The 20,000-nt window shown below is 42.0% G+C and overlaps 1 protein-coding gene across 1 annotated transcript in view; it reads right to left on the bottom strand.

Moving 5' to 3' along the window:
- Positions 1 to 20,000, bottom strand: part of BICC1 (BicC family RNA binding protein 1) — a 202,855-nt gene that overhangs the window by 109,599 nt on the left and 73,256 nt on the right. The window contains exon 2 of the mRNA XM_070752068.1: positions 16,000 to 16,046. Coding sequence (XP_070608169.1) covers positions 16,000 to 16,046 — 47 coding nt within the window. The remainder of the gene's footprint in view (positions 1 to 15,999; positions 16,047 to 20,000) is intronic.

Below are 20,000 nucleotides of genomic sequence, written 5' to 3'. Positions count from 1 at the left end.
GCAACTTCGGACGAACTTTAGGCAAAATTCGGCCAAGCCCGAACTGAACCCGAACGGGGAATCCCACCAAGAGATTCCAGGGGCGGAGCTTTGACGTCACGTATACCGGCAGGTTGCTAAGGACGCCAAGAGGATCACTTCCTGGATTCCATGGAATCCAGGAAGTGATCACCTTGGCATCCTTGGCAACCTGCCGGTGACGTCAAAGCTCTGAACGCCGAACACGACCCCGAACGTTGAAAAAAATTTCAGGTTTGTGTTGGGTATACCGAACACCGCAAAATTCAGTACGGACTCGAATTGTGCGAGTTTGGTTCACCCATCACTAGTGAAGATGCGTCCACCTGATGGAGATGGACAATGGGGATTGGATGAATTGTTAAGGGGGCTATGGGGGTTAGTTTGTAATAGTCATCCCACAGAGTGGGTCTTCTCCGGGTCCCGTCAACCAAACAATGTCACTTGGCGGGGCCAGGGGAGAGCCTTCTCTGTGGCGGCCCCGGCCCTCTGGAACCAACTCCCCCCAGAGATTAGAATTGACCCCACCCTCCTTGCCTTTCGTAAGCTACTTAAAACCCACCTCTGCCACCAGGCATGGGGGGATTGAGATACTCTTTCCCCCTAGGCCTTTACAATTTTATGCATGGTATGTCTGTGTGTATGATTGGTTTTTATAATAATGGGTTTTTAACTGTTTTTAGTATTGGATTATTGTTATATGCTGTTTTATTACTGTTGTTAGCCGCCCCGAGTCTGCGGAGAGGGGCGGAAATCAAATCAAATCAAATCAAATCAAATCAAATCAAATCACAAATAAATCTGTCGCGCCTTTTTCCCTAGACTGTTTTTCTTTCAATGCACCCACTTCTGATTTAGTCAAGATGACCTTTGAAGTTCAAAACGGAGTCTGAGTTTTACTTTTTCTAAATTCTGAGCGAAGCCAACCTGACACGAAGATTAAAAAATCAACATGAAAGTGTTTGTATGAGAAGAGGTCCCCCCAAAAGGAGGTACAAATATTGGATTGACTGGAGGACCAGGAACATTGTAACTTGAGGATTTGAGGCAGAGGATTTTGCAGCGGTGAGTGAGAGGAAAGAGTAGAAAACTTGGTTTAAAAGTGACAGCACAAAGGAACAAAGTAGAAACTCCAATCGGATACAGTTGGTGACTACGTGGATTGGTGACTATAAGTTACATTATTTCCTTAAGGAAATTTATGAATCCTTCTAAAATTTCAGCGGAATTTAAGGGCTGATATTATTGGCTCAAACAAGTGAATTGATGGGTGGACGGTGGTTCGTGTGGATTTACAGGCTGACCTTACACAAAGAGACAGAAATTATGAGAAGTGACTACCTATGGATGTTACATTTCGACAATTGGGACATTTGGTCCAATCCAGTGCAGGGATTCATTAACTTCCTCATTTGTTCAGTTGACCTTGGACTCTATGTAGAATAGAATAGAATAGAATAGAATAGAATAGAATAGAATAGAATAGAATTTTATTGGCCAAGTGTGATTGGACACACAAGGAATTTGTCTTGGTGCATATGCTCTCAGCGTACATAAAATAAAATATACATTTGTCAAGAATCATGTGGTACAACACTTAATGATTGTCATAGGGGTCAAATAAGCAATGAAAAAGCAATATTAATAAAAATCTTAGGATATAAGCAACAAGTTACAATCATACAGTCATACAGTCAACATGGGAGGAAATGGGTGATAGGAATGATGAGAAAAACTAGTAGAATAGAAGTGCAGATTTAGTAGAAAGTCTGACAGTGTTGAGGGAATTATCCGTTCGGTAGAGTGATGGCGTTCGGAAAAAAACTGTTCTTGTGTCTAGTTGTCTTGGTGTGCAGTGCTCTGTAGCGACGTTTTGAGGGTAGGAGTTGAAACAATTTGTGTCCAGGATGTGAGGGGTCAGTAAATATTTCCCCCCGCAATATTGTTATTGTTATTGTTATTGTTGTTTTGTTGTTGTTTTGTTGTATTATTATTATTATTATTATTATTATTATTATTATTATTATTATTATTATTTTTCTTCTTCTTCTGAGCATGCACAGAATTCAAGTTTTCGGCACTATGTATGCAGCTCCCATTTTGTTTTCTCCTTTCTTTATCCAGACTTTTTGGCACCGCGCAAGTACAATGTTCCCTCAATTTCCGCGGGGGATGCGTTCCAAGACCGCCCGCGAAAGTCAAATTTCCGCAAAGTAGAGATGCGGAAGTAAATACACCATTTTTGGCTATGGACAGTATCACAAGCCTTCCCTTAACACTTTAAACCTCTAAATTACCATTTCCCATTCCCCTTAACAACCATTTACTCACCATTATTACTGGTACTCACCATTGAATAAGACACTTAGTGATCCTGATATTTATAAACATAATTATTTCTTAACAATAATTATTTTTTTTGTTATTTATTTGCAAAAATTATTAGTTTGGCGATGACATATGACGTCATTGGGTGGGAAAAACCATGGTATAGAAAAAAAAAAACCCGCGAAGTATTTTTTAATTAATATTTTTTGAAAAATCGTGGTATAGGCTATTCGAGAAGTTCGAACCCGTGAAAATCGAGGGAACACTGTACGTGCAAAGCACATTTTCACCCACGCAGCGCACCCATGTGGCACGGAAGGAAGCAAACCGGCCGCGGTGTAAATTAGAAACCCACCCACCCTGGATAACCCAAGTTTTACTTTCTTGCAAAACATCAGTGAAACGGTTAAGACTGTGAGTTCCTCTAGTGCCTTTAGGTGAGAAAATAATCCTCCATTCTCTGAACTACGGAAGTCAGCACACACAATCCTGTTTCAAATCCTGCTGTTTAAAGAAACCGTGGCTATAATTGTGATGAAAGAGACGGCATCCTTGCCGATGTCTTACAGGAAAAATTTGAAAGACAAACACACACAGTGAAAAGTTTACGCTTCTTTCTATTGCCTGTATCAATAGAATGCCTTAAAAGCCACTATTTCCAGAGGATGGTGCCATGTGGAAAAAGTGAGAAATGTCAGCCAGGACTCAATGCTCTTTGCTTTGAATGGGTTTCAGCAACCACAGGGTAATAAATTGCAGCTGGGAGGCAACTTCCAAATAAGGCCGTTCTATCTTGACATACATCTATTCCTAAAGAGCCCCAAACACCGATCTGTCATTGCTACCCCCCCTGACTGATTTGTTTAACCAATCCTTGTTAACAGAAGAAGTTCCTGAGGATTGGAGAATGGCCAGTGTTGTGCCTATCCACAAGAAGGGCAGTAGAGAAGAAGCTGGTAACTACAGGCCAGTTAGCTTGACATCAGTTGTAGTTAAAATGATAGAGACTCTACTCAAAAAGAGGATAAATCAGCACCTAAAAAACAAAAACTTATTGGACCCAAATCAGCATGGCTTTACTGAAGGCAAATCATGTCAGACTAATCTCATTGATTTCTTTGACTATGTCACAAAGGTGTTGGATGAAGGTGGTGCCGTGGATATTGCCTACCTGGACTTCAGCAAAGCCTTTGATACGGTTCCACATAAAGAGCTGATAGATAAATTAGTGAAGATTGGACTTAATCCCTGGATAGTTCAATGGATTTGCAGCTGGCTGAAGCGTAGACATCAGAGAGTTATTGTTAACGGCGAGTATTCTGAGCAGAGTCGGGTTACAAGCGGTGTGCCACAAGGGTCTGTTCTGGGTCCTATTCTTTTTAATATGTTTGCCTATTTGCCGATGACTCTAAAAGTCTGCAATAGGGTTGATATTCCTGGAGGCGTCTGTAATATGGTAAATGATTTAGCTTTACTAGATAAATGGTCAAAGCAATGGAAACTGCAGTTTAATGTTTCCAAATGTAAAAATAATGCACTTGGGGAAAAGGAATCCTCAATCTGAGTATTGTATTGGCAGTTCTGTGTTAGCAAATACTTCAGAAGAGAAGGATTTAGGGGTAGTGATTTCTGACAGTCTCAAAATGGATGAACAGTGCAGTCAGGCAGTAGTAAAAGCAAGTAGGATGCTTGGCTGCATAGCTAGAGGTATAACAAGCAGGAAGAGGGAGATTATGATCCCGCTATATAGAATGCTGGTGAGACCACATTTGGAATACTGTGTTCAGTTCTGGAGACCTCACCTACAAAAAGATATTGACAAAATTGAAGGGGTCCAAAGACGGGCTACAAGAATGGTGGAAGGTCTTAAGCATAAAACGTATCAGGAAAGACTTAATGAACTCAATCTGTATAGTCTGGAGGACAGAAGGAAAAGGGGGGACATGATCGAAACATTTAAATATATTAAAGGGTTAAATAAGGTTCAGGAGGGAAGTGTTTTAATAGGAAAGTGAACACAAGAACAAGGGGACAAAATCTGAAGTTAGTTGGGGGAAAGATCAAAGGCAACATGAGAAAATATTATTTTACTGAAAGAGTAGTAGATCCTTGGAACAAACTTCCAGCAGACATTAAACATGCCTGGGAAAAACATATATCCATCCTAAGATAAAATACAGAAAATAGTATAAGGGCAGACTAGATGGACCAGGAGGTCTTTTTCGGCCGTCAGACTTCTATGTTTCTATGAAATAAGAACTGTAGCAGCATCAAGTTCGATTGCTAAATCCCACAGGTCAAACTATTTACAGTGCTATCTTTACCTACGAACGCCTATACTTACGAACCTTTCTAGATATGAACTGGGTGTTCAAGATTTTTTTGTCTCTTCTCACGAACCATTTTCCACTTTCGAACCCGAGCCTCCAAAACTGTAACAGGAAAAGGCAGGGAGAAGCCTCTGTGGAGCCCCTCTAGGAATCTCCTGGGAGGAAACATGGCCAGAAAAGGTGGGGAGAAGCCCCTGTGGGGTCTCTCTAGGAATCTTCTGGGAGGAAACAGAGCTGGAAAAGGCAGGGAGAAGCCTCCATGGGGCCTCTCTAGGAATCTCCTGGGAGGAAACAGGGCCGGAAAAGGTGGGGGGAAGCCTCCATGGAGCCTCTCTAGGAATCTCCTGGGAGGAAACAGGGCCTCCACCCTCCCTGTGGTTTCCCCAATCACACACATTATTTGCTTTTACATTGATTCCTATGGGAAAAATTGCTTCTTCTTACGAACTTTTCTACTTAAGAATCTGGTCACGGAATAAATTAAGTTCGTACGTAGAGGTACCACTGTATTTTAAATTTATTATCAGAATTGGAAGGGACCTTGTAGGTCATCAAGTCCAACCCCCTACTCAAGCAGGAGTTCCTACACCATTTGAGAGAGATGACAGTCCAATCTCCCTTTGAAGGTTTCATGTGTTAGGCTGCTCATATTTGTTGGGAGGAAAGCCATAGCAAACCTGATGATGTTGGTCCATCGTGTGCAAAGAGGACTTTGACATCTAATGGGTTGTGGGCGGTACACGATGTGTCCGCAGGTGGTTGGTAAGGCATATACAGGCACGAAATGTTCTGCCGCATGTTGGGCAGACATGTGTTGGCACCATTGTCGCAGCACTTGCTGCTCTGGCTTTGTGGAGTGCTCTCTTCTCTTCTGCTATGAATGTTCTTCTGGCCTCAAATGCCTTGGTGGATCAGCATGCGCCATGTTGACTGATTTTGTGCCAAGGTTTCCCAGGAAATGGCGTTGATATCGAGGGACTTGAAGGAGGCTTTCAACACCTTTGTATTGTTTCCTTTGTCCCCCATGCGATCACTTTCCTTTAGACCAGCGGTCCCCAAACTACGGCCTGTGGGATGCATGCGGCCCATTGAGGCCATTTATCCGGCCCTCAGCAGCGCACAAGATTTTACATATAGATATAATAGGCTCCAAAATCTCCCGTCCACTCACCGCGGTCTGCTGCTGAGTGTCTGGTGGCATCGAGGAGGAGGTGGTGGTGGCCACATGTGCAAAAACAACCCCCTGCGCAGCCTTTTCCAAGACCGCGCAATGGAGCCGGACGTTGGATGTTGGGGGCGGGACCGATGAAAGTGGGGAGGTCGGCAAAGGTTTTTCTTATTTTGAATGTCACGGCGGGTGGGGCGGCTGCAGCTCCCTATCCTTCTCCCACCACCTATGTCTAACACTGGTGGCCATTGCCGCGGGTTCCTTGGGTGGGAGCTGCCACTTCCCTCTGGGCAGCCCAGCCAGGCGGCCGTAGAAAGTGCAGAGATTATTGCCACCGCCTGTGCCTCCACTCAGGGAGCCACCGTGGTCGCCGGGCCTTTTCCTCTCACTCAGCTCGACCACGGTGGCTCCCCGAGTGGAGGCAAAGGTGGCCGAACCTTATTTAACCCTTTAACATATTTAAATGTTTTGATCATGTCCCCCCCCTTTCCCTTCTGTCCTTCAGACTATACAGATTGAGTTCATTAAGTCTTTCCTGATACATTTTATGCTTAATTTTTATACATTTTATGCATCCTATTATTTGAGAACTCCTCCCCAAGTTTTAACAAATGTGCATATAGCAATTCCGCCTGCTACCGCACGAATCCCAGCAACCAATGAGGTCCCACAGAGTTGGCCTTCTCCGGGTCCCGTTGACTAAACAATGTCGTCTGGCAGGCCCCAGGGGAAGAGCCTTCTGTGTGGCGGCCCCGGCCCTCTGGAATCAACTCCCCCCGGAGATTAGAACTGCCCCCACCCTCCTTGCCTTTCGCAAACTACTTAAGACCCACCTATACCGCCAGGCATGGGGGATTTGAGACATCTTTCCCCCAAGGCTCATTATTATTTATGTTTGGTATGTATGTGCTGTTTGGTTTTAATTATGATAGGGTTTTTAGTAATTTTTAATATTAGATTTCTGCCATTGTAATATTGTTTTTATCGTTGTGAGCCGCCCCGAGTCTTTGGAGAAGGGCGGCATACAAATCTAATAAATTGAATTGAATTGAATTCCCCAAGTCTGTCCTTCATTTTCTGACGTTTTTGCTGGAGCTACAGATTACCTCTGGAAGCTGAGAGCTTTTTGGGACACACCTGGGAATTATGATGGGTTCCACAGATGGCAAAATCTCATTTCAAAGAAGGAGAGAAGTAGAAAAAAAGAACACAAGAGCCGAGAGGTTTTGCTGCTTTTGTGCTTGATAGATGACAGACAGAAATGATAACAGGAGGTTGGTCGATTGATAGAACACAGGCAAGGCAGCCAAGTTGTCTCAGGCTGACCAATACTCAGCACCTACATCTGTTGGTGCTATCGAGAGTTTTCTCAGCAGGTGGTAACTCCCCATGTCTGGATTTAGAAGTTCAGTGGGGTCTGGTATGGTCAGTTCTTAGCCAAGGAGATAGACTAGACTATATATCTCAAAAATATTACTGGAAGAAGGCAATGGCATGCTAGTTATGTGCCACTGCCAAGAAAAGCACAGTGGTACCTCTACTTACGAACTTAATTCATTCCGTGACCAGGTTCTTAAGTAGAAAAGTTTGTAAGAAGAAGCAATTTTTCCCATAGGAATCAATGTAAAAGCAAATAATGCATGCGATTGGGGGAACCACGGGGAGGGTGGAGGCCCTATTACCTCCCAGGAGATTCCTAGAGAGGTCCCAGAGAGGCTTCTCCCTGCCTTTTCTGTCCCTGTTTCCTCCCAAGAGATTCCTAGAGAGGCCCCACAGAGGCTTCTCCCTGCCTTTTCCGGCCCTGTTTCCTCCCAAGAGATTCCTAGAGGGACCCCACAGAGGCTTCTCCCCATCTTTTCAGGCCCTGTTTCCTCCCAGGAGATTCCTATAGAGGCCCCACGGAGGCTTCTCCCCACCTTTTCCAGCCCTGTTTCCTCCCAGGAGATTCCTAGAGAGGCCCCATGGAGGCTTCCCCCAACCTTTTCCATCCCTGTTTCCTCCCTGGAGATTCCTAGATATGCTCCACGGAGGCTTCTCCCCGCCTTTCCCATCCCTGTTTCCTCCCAGGAGATTCCTAGAGAGGCCCCATAGAGGCTTCTCCCTGCCTTTTCCGGTTACAGTTTTGGAGGCTCAGGTTTATAAGTGGAAAATAGTTCTTGAGAAAAGGCAAAAAAATCTTGAACACCCAGTTCTTGTCTAGAAAAGTTTGTTAAGTAGAGGCATTCTTAGGTAGAGGTACCACTGTACAAGGGTTCAAGAACTCACTAGGAGTCAAGAGCAAATCAATGGGGAATTTACTCGTCTTCCCACAAACTGACAATCTCTCTTTCACACACACAGCTCTTTTCTTAGAAATCTGCAAGTTAATGTTATTGCATCTTTCAAAAAAATAATAATACTCTACAGTAGCATCATGTTTTAGAGTAAGCTATGATTAAACTGTTAGAGAACCATCTGTCCATGGCATTTTTTTAAAAAGAAAGGGCAGCCAGTAATTATGAAATCATTACTTCAACTGAAAATGAACCAGTGATTAAATCAAATCAGATACATGTGAATTTGTTTAGTCAAACAAAGGCAGACTATGAAAATTGAGATTACGGGTGATTTATATAGGATTGAAAAAAACACAAAATAGACAATAAAAATTCAATACAACCCCTCCCATCCTGGACATAAACTATTTCAACTCCTACCCTCAAAATGTCGCTACGGAGCAATGCACACCAAGACAACTACAGTAGACACAAGAACAGTTTTTCCCGAATGCCATCACTCTGCTAAACAAATAATTCCCTCAATACTGTCAAACTTTTTACTACCGGTAAATCTGCACTTCTATTTCTACTAGTTTTTCCCCATCATTCCTATCACCCATTTCCTTCCACTTAGGATTGTATGACTGTAACTTGTTGCTGGTGTCATAAGATTTTTATTAATATTGATGGTTTCTTCATTGCTTATTTGATCCCTATGACGATCATTAAGTGTTGTACCTTATGATTCTTGACAAATGTATCTTTTTCTTTTATGTACACTGAGAGCATATGCACCAAGATAAATTCCTTGTGTGTCCAATCACACTTGGACAATAAAGAATTCTATTCTATTCTATAAGAGAATACAAGACATTAAGGCTCAAACCCATTACTGATGGGATCATCCAGCACCCTGGTGTTGTGTCCCAGCTCCTGCCCCAAGGACTGTGGATGTGGGGGAGACATCCACATGCTGCAGGCCTGTTTTGCCCCCGGTGGAATCTGCTGATGAAGGCTCCTCTGACCAAGAAGACATGAGTGACAGGGAGAGTGTGGCAGACAGCTCAGAAGGAGATCAATTATCTATCTCCTCCTTGGATTCAGAACAAGAGTTAATGATACAGCCACGCATGCAGAGAGCGATGCATAGGCAGCAACAACTGAGAGATTATTATCAAAGAAAATGAGGCCACCTGTGGTTGGGTGGGGCTGTGGTAATTAATGAGGCTGCTATAAATAGCAGCCTGTGGGTTTGGCCATTGTGGAGGATTATCTGATTGTTGTGTTTCATGACTGCTTTACTGACTTTGACCTTTTGTGTGCTGATTTTTCCCCGCTTTGAAACTAAACCAGGGCAAAGTGTGTTTCACTTTGTGAAAGAAGGACTGTGAATTGCCTCACAGCTGCAAGCTAAGTATCACAGAACTGATAAGGGACTTGTACAAATTACCAGTTTGTTTGGAGACCAGTGCTCTTTGCTATACCGAAAGAGGGCTTGGTTTAAGTGAATTTTCATTATAAAGAACATTGTTTTGAATTTTCAAACGTGTGTGTGTCTGAAATTTGTACCTGTGAATTTTTGGGAGGAGTCTACCAGAGAGCCCGACAGAACACCGGGTGTGTGTCTTTCTGGACTAATTACCCTGTAATTACAGGCGGTTGGGACACGCCGGCAGAACAGATAGTGTAGCGAGTCATTAGTTTATCCCCAACTTCTGCACCAGCTTGACAATAAGAACCACTCAGGGAAACGTCAAGAGGGAGAAAGATGAAGAGAGAAGAGAGGGAGTGGAGGGAAGGAGAAAGGGGGAGAGAAGTAGCAAAAAGGTAGAGAGAGGAGATGGAGATAGAAGAAGGGGAGTGCAAGAAAGGAAGAAAAAATGGACTGATGAATAGTAACATAAAATAGATGCAAAATAGTATATTGATTTATGACTGATTGGATAAAAAAATGTATAATTAAGTTTGCTGTTGACATATTTTAAGGTATGTGCATTGATGTAAATCTGGACCGGGACTCACTGCTCACAGTCACTCATGCCCTCATTACCTCGAGGTTCAACTACTGTAACGCTCTCTACATGGGGCTACCTTTGAAAAGTGTTTGGAAACTTCAGATCGTGCAGAATGCAGCTGCGAAAGCAATCATGGGCTTCCCAAGGCATGCCCATGTTAGACCAACACTCTGCAGTCTGCATTGGTTGCCGATCAATTTCCGGTCACAATTCAATGTGTTGGTTATGACCTATAAAGCCCTTCATGGCATCGGACCAGAATATCTCCGGGACCACCTTCTGCTGCACAAATCCCAGCGACCGGTTAGGTCCCACAGAGTTGGCCTTCTCCGGCTCCCGTCGACTAAACAATGTTGTTTGGCGGGACCCAGGAGAAGAGCCTTCTCTGTGGTGGCCCCGACCCTCTGGAACCAGCTCCCCCTGGAGATTAGAACTGCCCCCACCCTCCATGCCTTTTGTAAAGTTCTTAAGACCCATCTCTGCCGTCAGGCATGGGGGAACTGAGACATCTCCCCCGGGCCTATACAGTTTATACATGGTATGTTTGTGTGTGTGTTTGCTTGTAATAATGGGTTTTTTAGTGTTTTTTAAATTATTAGATTTGTTCTTACATTGTCTTTGTTATTGTTGTGAGCCGCCCTGAGTCCATGGAGAGGGGCGGCATACAAATCTAATAAATAAATAAATAAATAATAATAATAATAATAATAATAATAATAATAATAATAATAATAATAATAATATGGAAATTATGGAGAATTTTAAAAAAAATATTACAAAAAAAAAAAAAAGCACAGTCCCAGGTACAGCACATTGTGACAGTCCAAAGAGAAGGTGATCAAGGTACAACCTAGGAACGGGATTTGTGCAAAGGCCTTCCTGGTCATATCTGACACCTGTTCTTCAAGCAGGAATTTATCTCACTCTGCATCCAGACGGAGTTGAAGAATTAAATAACTGACTCAAGAGGTTTGTTTTACCAATTCCTAATTAATTTAAGTGACAATTCAAATTTAATCACACTTTCGAATGAGATATTGGCTGATTCATGCAGCCCTCTTTAGCAACCTCTGGAAATATATGAAACATAGAAACATAGAAGATTGACGGCAGAAAAAGACCTCTGGCCCATCTAGTCTGCCCTTATACTATTACCTGTATTTTATTTTAGGGTGGATCTATGTTTATCCCAGGCATGTTTAAATTCAATAAATAGATCGATCGATAGATCGATAGATCGATAGATCGATAGATAGATCGATCGATAGATCGATCGATAGATAGATAGATAGATAGATAGATAGATGATAGGTAGGTAGGCATATTTAAATTCAGTTACTGTGGACTTAGCAACCTCATGGTCCATCTAGTCTGCCCTTATACTATTTTCTGTATTTTATCTTAGGATGGATATATGTTTATCCCAAGCATGTTGAAATTCAGTTACTGTGGATTTATCTACCACGTCTGCTGGAAGTTTGTTCCAAGCATCTACTACTCTTTCAGTAAAATCATATTTTCCCACGTTGCTTCTGATCTTTCCCCCAACTAACCTAAGATTGTGCCCCCTTGTTCTTGTGTTCACTTTCCTATTTAAAACACTTCCCCCCTGAACTTTATTTAACCCTTTAACATATTTAAATGTTTTGATCATGTCCCCCTTTCCCTTCTGTCCTCCAGACTACAGTGTTCCCTCGATTTTCGCGGGTTCGGACTTCGTGGAACGTCTATACCATGGTTTTTCAAAAATCTTAATTAAAAAAAATACTTTGCGGTTTTCCCCCCCTATACCACGGTTTTTCCTGCCCAATGACGTCATAAGTCATTGCCAAACTTTCATCTGCCTTTAAAAAACATTTTTTAAAATAAACTTTAATAAATAAACATGGTGAGTAATAATCTAAATGGTTGCTAAGGGAATGGGAAATTGAAATTTAGGGGTTTAAAGTGTTAAGGGAAGGTTTGAGATACTGTTCATAGCCAAAAATAGTGTATTTACTACCGCATCTCTACTTCGCGGAAATTTGACTTTCGCGGGTGGTCTCGGAACGCATCCCCCACGAAAATCGAGGGAACACTGTATACAGATTGAGTTCATTAAGTCTTTCCTGATAAGTTTTATGCTTAAGACCTTCCACCATTTTTGTAGCCCGCCTTTGGACCCGCTCAATTTTATCAAATATCTTTTTGTAGGTGAGGTCTCCAGAACTGAACACAGTATTGCAAATGTGTTCCAAATGTATTCCAAATTTCTAAGCTTCCTGTCATTCTGTTTTCCAAACAAGATGTAGCCATTTTCGTTTCTTATTGCACAATATTCCCAAACTGCCTCCCCCTCAGTATTTCCACACCAGTCTTCCAGCCAACCATGTGATCCGAGAAAATGTACCACTTAGAAAAATGGTTGAGTTAAGTTGAGGTGACAGTTACTCAAAGTCCCAGTATCATCATTCCTACTATTGCATTCCAGTTCATAACAGAGTGGGGTTTGGATATTTTACACAAGGAAAAAGTTTTTAAGAGATTGAAGAAAACAACGGAGAGAAAGAAATGAGTAAGCCATGAAGCTTTTACTCCAAAGAGCTTTCCTGGAAGTTTCTCTTTCAGCCACAATACTTTACAGGCTACCCAAAAATGCAAACTTCTGCAAATCTAACAATTCATACAAAGATGACAAATTCCTCAGCCTAACTGTGTCAACCAACCACAAGTCCTGCATCTCTGCAATTACTTTTCCTTCCACCCTTAAATAGCAGAGCAGAGAAGGAACAGGGAAAGCAAGAACCTTTGTCTCCAACACTGAATGTCTTCGGTTCAAGCAGAAGCCAAATATTTTAGGGGGTTTTCCCCCAAACCCTTCTCACCCACCCCCCAACCTTCCACAATCCTTAATTCAGAAGCATCCACAAAAGAAAGTAAGACCAACTTAAACCACAAGGACCACATTCCTATATATTTGGAACCGAGCTAACCATAATGGAAACATAATATTATTTTTCTAAACAGAAGAACATTCCAAAGTCCTTACTGGTCATCATGGAGTGACCTAGAATATTGGGGGCCGGGTTTAGAATATGGATTCATATTGTGGAGCTGAACATACATTTCCCTGTCTTCAACTTAGTTAGCCTGGAATGGAATGGACTAGACCAGAGGTCCCCAACCTTTTTTGCACCAGGGACCGGCTTTCAGCTAGACCAGTTTTCCATGGCCCGGTGGGGGGGGGGGAGCTAGCTGTCAGCGGCGCCGTAAAAGGGGCGATCAAGAGAGGAATGGGTGAATGAATGGACGGAGGGTGGGAAGGAAGGAAGGAAAGAGGGAAGGTACAGGAACAGAAGAAGGGTGCAAAGAAGCAAAGAAAGGTGTGAAAGGGGAGAGTAAGAGAGGAAGGAGTGAAAGAAGGGAATGAGGGAGGAAAGAAGGGAGGAAGGAAAAGGAAAGCAAGAAATGGAGGGAGGAAAGGAAGGGAGGAAGGAAGAAAGAAGGAAAGAGGGAAGGGACAGGAACAGAGGAAGGAAGCAAGGAAACTTATGAAAGGGGAGAGTAAGAGAGGAAGGACTGGAGGGAGGGAGGGAAGAAGGTAGGAAGGAGAAAGAAAAGAAATAGAGGAAGGAAAGGTAAAAGAGAGAAAGAAAAAGAGCAAGAAAGAAAGAAAGAGAAAGAAAGAAAGAAAGAAAGGCAACTTCAAAGAAAGGCTCACTGAGCATCTCTCACTCTCTCTCTCTTTCTATCCCTCTTTCTTTCTTTCTCTTCCTTTCTCTCTCTCCTCTTCCTTTATCTCCTCTTTCTCTCCCCCCTCTCTCCCCCTTTCCCTCTCTCTTTCTCTCTCCCTCTCTTGCTATCTCTCCCCCCTTTCCCTCTCTTTCTCCCTCTCTTTCTCTCTCTCCCCCCCTCTCTCTTTCTCTCTCTCTCCCTCTCTTTCTCTCTCTTCTTCTCACTTTCTCTCTCTTGTTTTCTTTCTGTCTCTTTTGCTTTCTCTCTATCTCACTCTTTCTCTCTTGTTTTGTTTCTCACGCTCTTTCTCTCTCTTGTTCTCTCTCTCTTGCTATCTCTTTCTCTCCCCCCCCCTTTCTCTCACTCTCTCTTTCTCACTTTCTCTCTATCTTGCTGTCTGTTGCTTTCACTCACTCTCGTTCTCTCTCCGTTCTTCTCAGCGGTGACGCGCGCACGCCCTGCCCGCCTCACATTTGCCGAGAGGACTTTCGCCCCGGGCTCTCAGCAAGGGGGTTTGCATGAGAGGCGGGGCCGGCGGAAGGTGATATTCAATGTCGGGGGCGCATGGGCGGTTTTGCGCGCGCTCCCTATCTCCCTGCTAGCCCACTCGGAATACGTATTCAAAATAAGAAAAGCCTTTGCCGGCGAAGGCTTTTCTTATTTTGAATACAGTATTCCGAGTGGGCTAGCAGGGAGATAGGGAGCGCGCGCAAAACCGCCCATGCGCCCCCGACATTGAATATCACCTTCCGCCGGCCCCGCCTCTCATGCAGCCCCCTTGCTGAGAGCCCGGGGCGAAAGTCCTCTCGGCAAATGTGAGGCGGGCAGGGCGTGCGTTCCGGGTGCGGGAGGAGCTGCGGTGAAAGGCAGGAGGTGGCAGAGGAGCAGAGGGGGCAAATCGGGCGGGCGGTGGGCAGCGCGGAAAGGCCGAGGGGGCCCTGGCGCCGCGGACCGGCTGAAAACCCCCAACGGCCCGGTCCCGGTCCGCGGACCGGCGGTTGGAGACCCCTGGACTAGACTACACTAGATTAGAATAGAGAAGGGAAGGGAAGGGAAGGGAAGGGAAGGGAAGGGAAGGGAAGGGAAGGGAAGGGAAGAGAAGAGAAGAGAAGAGGATTGGACTGGACTGAACTAGACTAGACTAGACTAGCATAAAATAGACTAGAATAGAATAGAATAGACTTGAATAGACTAGACTAGACTAGCATAAAATAGACTAGAATAGACTAGAATAGACTTGAATAGACTAGACTAGAATAGAACAGAATAGACTAGACTGGAATAGAATAGAATAGACTTGAATAGACTCGACTAGACTCGACTAGAATAGAATAGACTTGAATAGACTAGACTAGAATAGAATAGAATAGAATAGACTTGAATAGACTAGACTAGAATAGAATAGAATAGAATAGACTTGAATAGACTCGACTCGACTAGAATAGAATAGACTTGAATAGAATTGAATAGACTAGACTAGAATAGAATAGAATAGAATAGACTTGAATAGACTCGACTCGACTCGACTAGAATAGAATAGACTTGAATAGACTCGACTCGACTAAACTAGAATAGAATAGACTTGAATAGACTCGACTCGACTCGACTAGAATAGACTTGAATAGACTAGAATAGAATAGACTTGAATAGACTAGAATAGACTACAATAGAATAGACTTGAATAGACTCGACTTGACTCGACTAAACTAGACTAGACTAGACTAGACTCAACTAGACTAGAATAGAATAGACTTGAATAGATTCGACTCGACTCGACTCGACTCGACTAGAATAGAATAGAATAGAATAGAATTCTTTATTGGCGAAGTGTGATTGGACACACAAGGAATTTGTCTTGGTGCATGTGCTCTCGGGGCACATAAAAGAAAGGTTTGTCAAGAATCATAAACTACAACCCTTATTGATAGTCTGGGTACAAAGAAGAAGTTACTGTCCTCTGTGCAAAGGTAGGAGAAGGCTGGGCTCATGGATCTTAGATCAGGCATAACCCATCCAATGGTTTTGCATTATTGCTCAGGGGGAAGGGCTGGCCGTGCATATGTCCCAAAGTTTTAACAAAAACAAGAACTTGTGTTCAGGACTCAATCCAAAATGCCTTTTCTGTTAGTTGTTGCATAGGCATAGCCATGAACGCAAAGGGCTCTTACCTTCTGGAAAAAATCTTCTCCACTTCTCCCTTTTCCTTCAGCAGCAGCTGAAAATAAAAATGGCACACAATTAATCAGATCTACCGCAACCTCTTTCTCCTTGTTTACTAACCAATCGAGGGCAATCGTGGACATCTCTGTGGGGAGCTTCTCAAAAAGCAAACTGTTCTGCCAATGAAAATAATGTGGATGCTGAAGTGCACGATTGAACTCAATATTCAAAGTTTGTGAAATAGCCTAACGTGAAAACATTTTTCACGTAAATGACTAGAAGACTTTGGGTCCATTTGACAAATGAGAACACTTGTCATTTTCATTCCGCTTCCATGGGAGAAGCTAGTAACTCTGAAAGCCACTCTATCTATCTATCTATCTATCTATCTATCTATCTATCTATCTATCTATCTATCTATCTATCTATCTATCTTTCTTTCTATCTATCTATCTATCTATCTATCTATCTTTCTTTCTTTCTATCTATCTATCTATCTATCTATCTATCTATCTATCTTTCTATCTATCTTTCTATCTATCTATCTTTCTATCTTTCTATCTTTCTTTCTATCTATCTATCTATCTATCTTTCTTTCTTTCTATCTATCTATCTATCTATCTTTCTTTCTATCTATCTATCTATCTATCTATCTATCTATCTATCTTTCTTTCTTTCTTTCTATCTATCTATCTATCTATCTTTCTATCTATCTATCTATCTATCTATCTATCTATCTATCTATCTATCTATCTTTCTTTCTATCTATCTATCTATCTATCTATCTTTCTTTCTATCTATCTATCTTTCTATCTATCTTTCTATCTATCTATCTATCTATCTATCTTTCTATCTATCTATCTATCTATCTATCTATCTATCTATCTTTCTATCTATCTATCTATCCTATCTAATCTATCTATCTATCTATCTATCTATCTATCTATCATTATTATTATTATTATTTTTATTATTATTATTATTATTATTATTATTATTATTATTATTAATTAGATTTGTATGCCGCCCCTCTCCATAGACTCGGGGCGGCTTACAGCAATGATAGAAACAATATAAAAATGAAAAATCTAATAGTTAGAATCTAAAATAACAATAATACATTTAAAAAGTCTAAAAAAACAAGAAACCCAAATATATGAAAACATACATATAATCATACAATACACAAAAAACTACATAGGCAGGGGGAGATGTTTCAGTTCCCCCACGCTTGATGGCAGAGGTGGGTTTTAAGGAGGTTACGAAAGGCAAGGAGGGTGGGGGCAGTTCTAATCTCTGGAGGGAGCTGATTCCAGAGGGTCAGAGCCACCACAGAGAAGGCTCTTCCCCTGGGTCCCACCAAATGACATTGTTTAGTTGACAGGACCCGGAGGAGACCAACTCGGTGAGACCTAACTGGTCGCTGGGATTCGTGCGGCAGAAGGCGGTCTCGTAGATACCCTGGTCTGGTGCCATGAACGGCTTTATAGGTGATGACCAACACTTTGAATTGTAACCGGAAACTGATCGGCAACCAATGCAGACTGCGGAGTGTTGGAGTAACATGGGCATATTTGGGAAAGCCCATGATTGCTCTCGCAGCTGCATTCTGCACGATCTGAAGTTTCCGAACACTCTTCAAAGGTAGCCCCATGTAGAGAGCGTTACAGTAGATGAAATGAATAAAGAGCTCTCCATTTCACTGGATCTCTATTTCACTGGATTTCAGCACCAGATTTCTCCCTCTGTCCATTTTGAAAGCGATTCATACATGTTCACACTGCTTCCAGTGGAAAGAATCTCAAAGCCGTTTACAAGTATATAATAATAATAATAATAATAATAATAATAATAATAATAATAATAATAATAATTATTATTATTATTATTATTATTATTATTATTATAGCAATTATTGTTATAGCAATTATTATTATAGCAATTATTATTATAGCAATTATTATTATAGCAATTATTATTATAGCAATTATTATTATAGCAATTATTATTATTTATTAGATTTGTATGCCGCCCCTCTTCGAAGACTCGGGGTGGCTCACAACAATGATAAAAACAATATTATAGCAGCACAAATCTAATATTAAAAGAAATAACTAAAACCCTATCAGATTAAAACCAAACAACACATACATACCAAACATAAATTATAAGGAGCCTGGGGGAAAGGTGTTTCAAATCCCCCATGCCTGGCGGTATAGGTGGGTCTTGAGTAGTTTACGAAAGACAAGGAGGGTGGGAGCAGTTCTAATCTCCGGGGGGAGTTGATTCCAGAGGGCCGGGGCCGCCACAGAGAAGGCTCTTCCCCTGGGGCCCGCCAGATGACATTGTTTAGTCGACGGGACCCGGAGAAGGCCAACTCTGTGGGACCTTATCGGTCGCTGGGATTCGTGCGGTAGCAGGCGGTTTTGGAGATACTCAGGTCCAATGCCATGTAGGGCTTTAAAGGTCATAACCAACACTTTGAATTGTGACCGGAAATTGATTATAAGCAGTATAATAAAAACAATACATAAACCCTAGATTCGTGATGGCGAACCTATGGCAAAAGTGCCACAGGTGGTACGCGGAGCCATATCAGAGGGCACGTGAGACTTTGCCAAATTTCAGCTCCAGCGTGCATGCGTGAGCTGGCCGGCTGATTTTCAGCCTTGGGAAAGGCCATTTCATCCTCTGGACACTTCAGAGAAGCTTCACTGAAGCTCCGAGGGCAAAAAAAATCCCTCAACTGACAAACTGGAAGTGATTTTTCCGAACTTCCGGTTTGCCGTTGTTTTTTGCAGTCCTGGCGGTTCAGGGAAGCAAATAAGCAGCACAATGGGGCAACCGGAAGTGCATTTTCCTAACTTCCGGTTTGCCTGTTTAGGCCTTTTTTTCACCTACCAGACCTGTGTGCAGTAATGGGCTGCAGCCCCCAAGGGGGGGGGGGACGGAACACAGTGGGGGTAGTAAATTTATGCACTATTTGTTGAATACTTAATAGGTTTTTTTTTATTGTCCTTCCTTCTCTAGTACCTTATTATGATCCTTAATTACTTTTAAAATAGGAAATGGTATGTTAAAATATTAAGTAGTATGTTTTTACCCATAAACGCTTCATGATCTCGAACTGAACTTTTATAGCAATGAAAGAAAATTGAGCTACTTGCCTAATCTGTTATCATACTGAACCTTCATTACAAAACCTTAAAAGATTACTGTGCTCCTCAAAAAATAATGGGGTCTATCATTTGTCCTTTTTTTGTGCCTATTGAAATAATGTGACTTAACCAACTGAAAAAGAGTTCAATCATTTTAATCATTATCTCAAACTTTTATAGCAATGAAAGAACATTGAGCTACTTGCCTAACCTGTTATCATACTGAACCTTCATTACAAAACCTTAAAAAGTTTCTGTGCGCCTCAAAAAATAATGCTGTCTATCATTTCTCCTTTTTGTGCCTATTCAAATAATGTGACTTAACCAACTGAAAAATAGTTCAATCATTTTAATCATTATCTCAAACTAAACTTTTATAGCAATGAAAGAAAATTGAGCTACTTGCCTAACCTGTTATCATACTGAACCTTCATTACAAAACCTTAAAAAGTTTCTGTGCGCCTCAAAAATTAATGCTGTCTATCATTTCTCCTTTTTGTGCCTATTCAAATAATGTGACTTAACCAACTGAAAAATAGTTCAATCATTTTAATCATTATCTCAAACTAAACTTTTATAGCAATGAAAGAAAATTGAGCTACTTGCCTAATCTGTTATCATACTGAACCTTCATTACAAAACCTTAAAATGTTACTGGGCTCCTCAAAAAATAATGCTGTCTATCATTTGTCCTTTTTTGTGCCTATTCAAATAATGTGACTTAACCAACTGAAAAAGAGTCCAAACACCTATCTGAAAACGTATCTTGGTCGGTAAGCCACTCCCACCCAGTCACGTGACCTTTAAGCCACCCCCCTGGTCACATGATTGCCAAGCCACTCCCATCTGGT

The sequence above is a fragment of the Erythrolamprus reginae genome, chromosome 5 (genome assembly GCF_031021105.1).
Source record: "Erythrolamprus reginae isolate rEryReg1 chromosome 5, rEryReg1.hap1, whole genome shotgun sequence".
Classification (NCBI taxonomy): domain Eukaryota; kingdom Metazoa; phylum Chordata; class Lepidosauria; order Squamata; family Dipsadidae; genus Erythrolamprus; species Erythrolamprus reginae.
The sequence above is the reverse complement of the archived record's forward strand: the minus strand, read 5'-3'. Positions and strand labels throughout refer to the sequence as shown.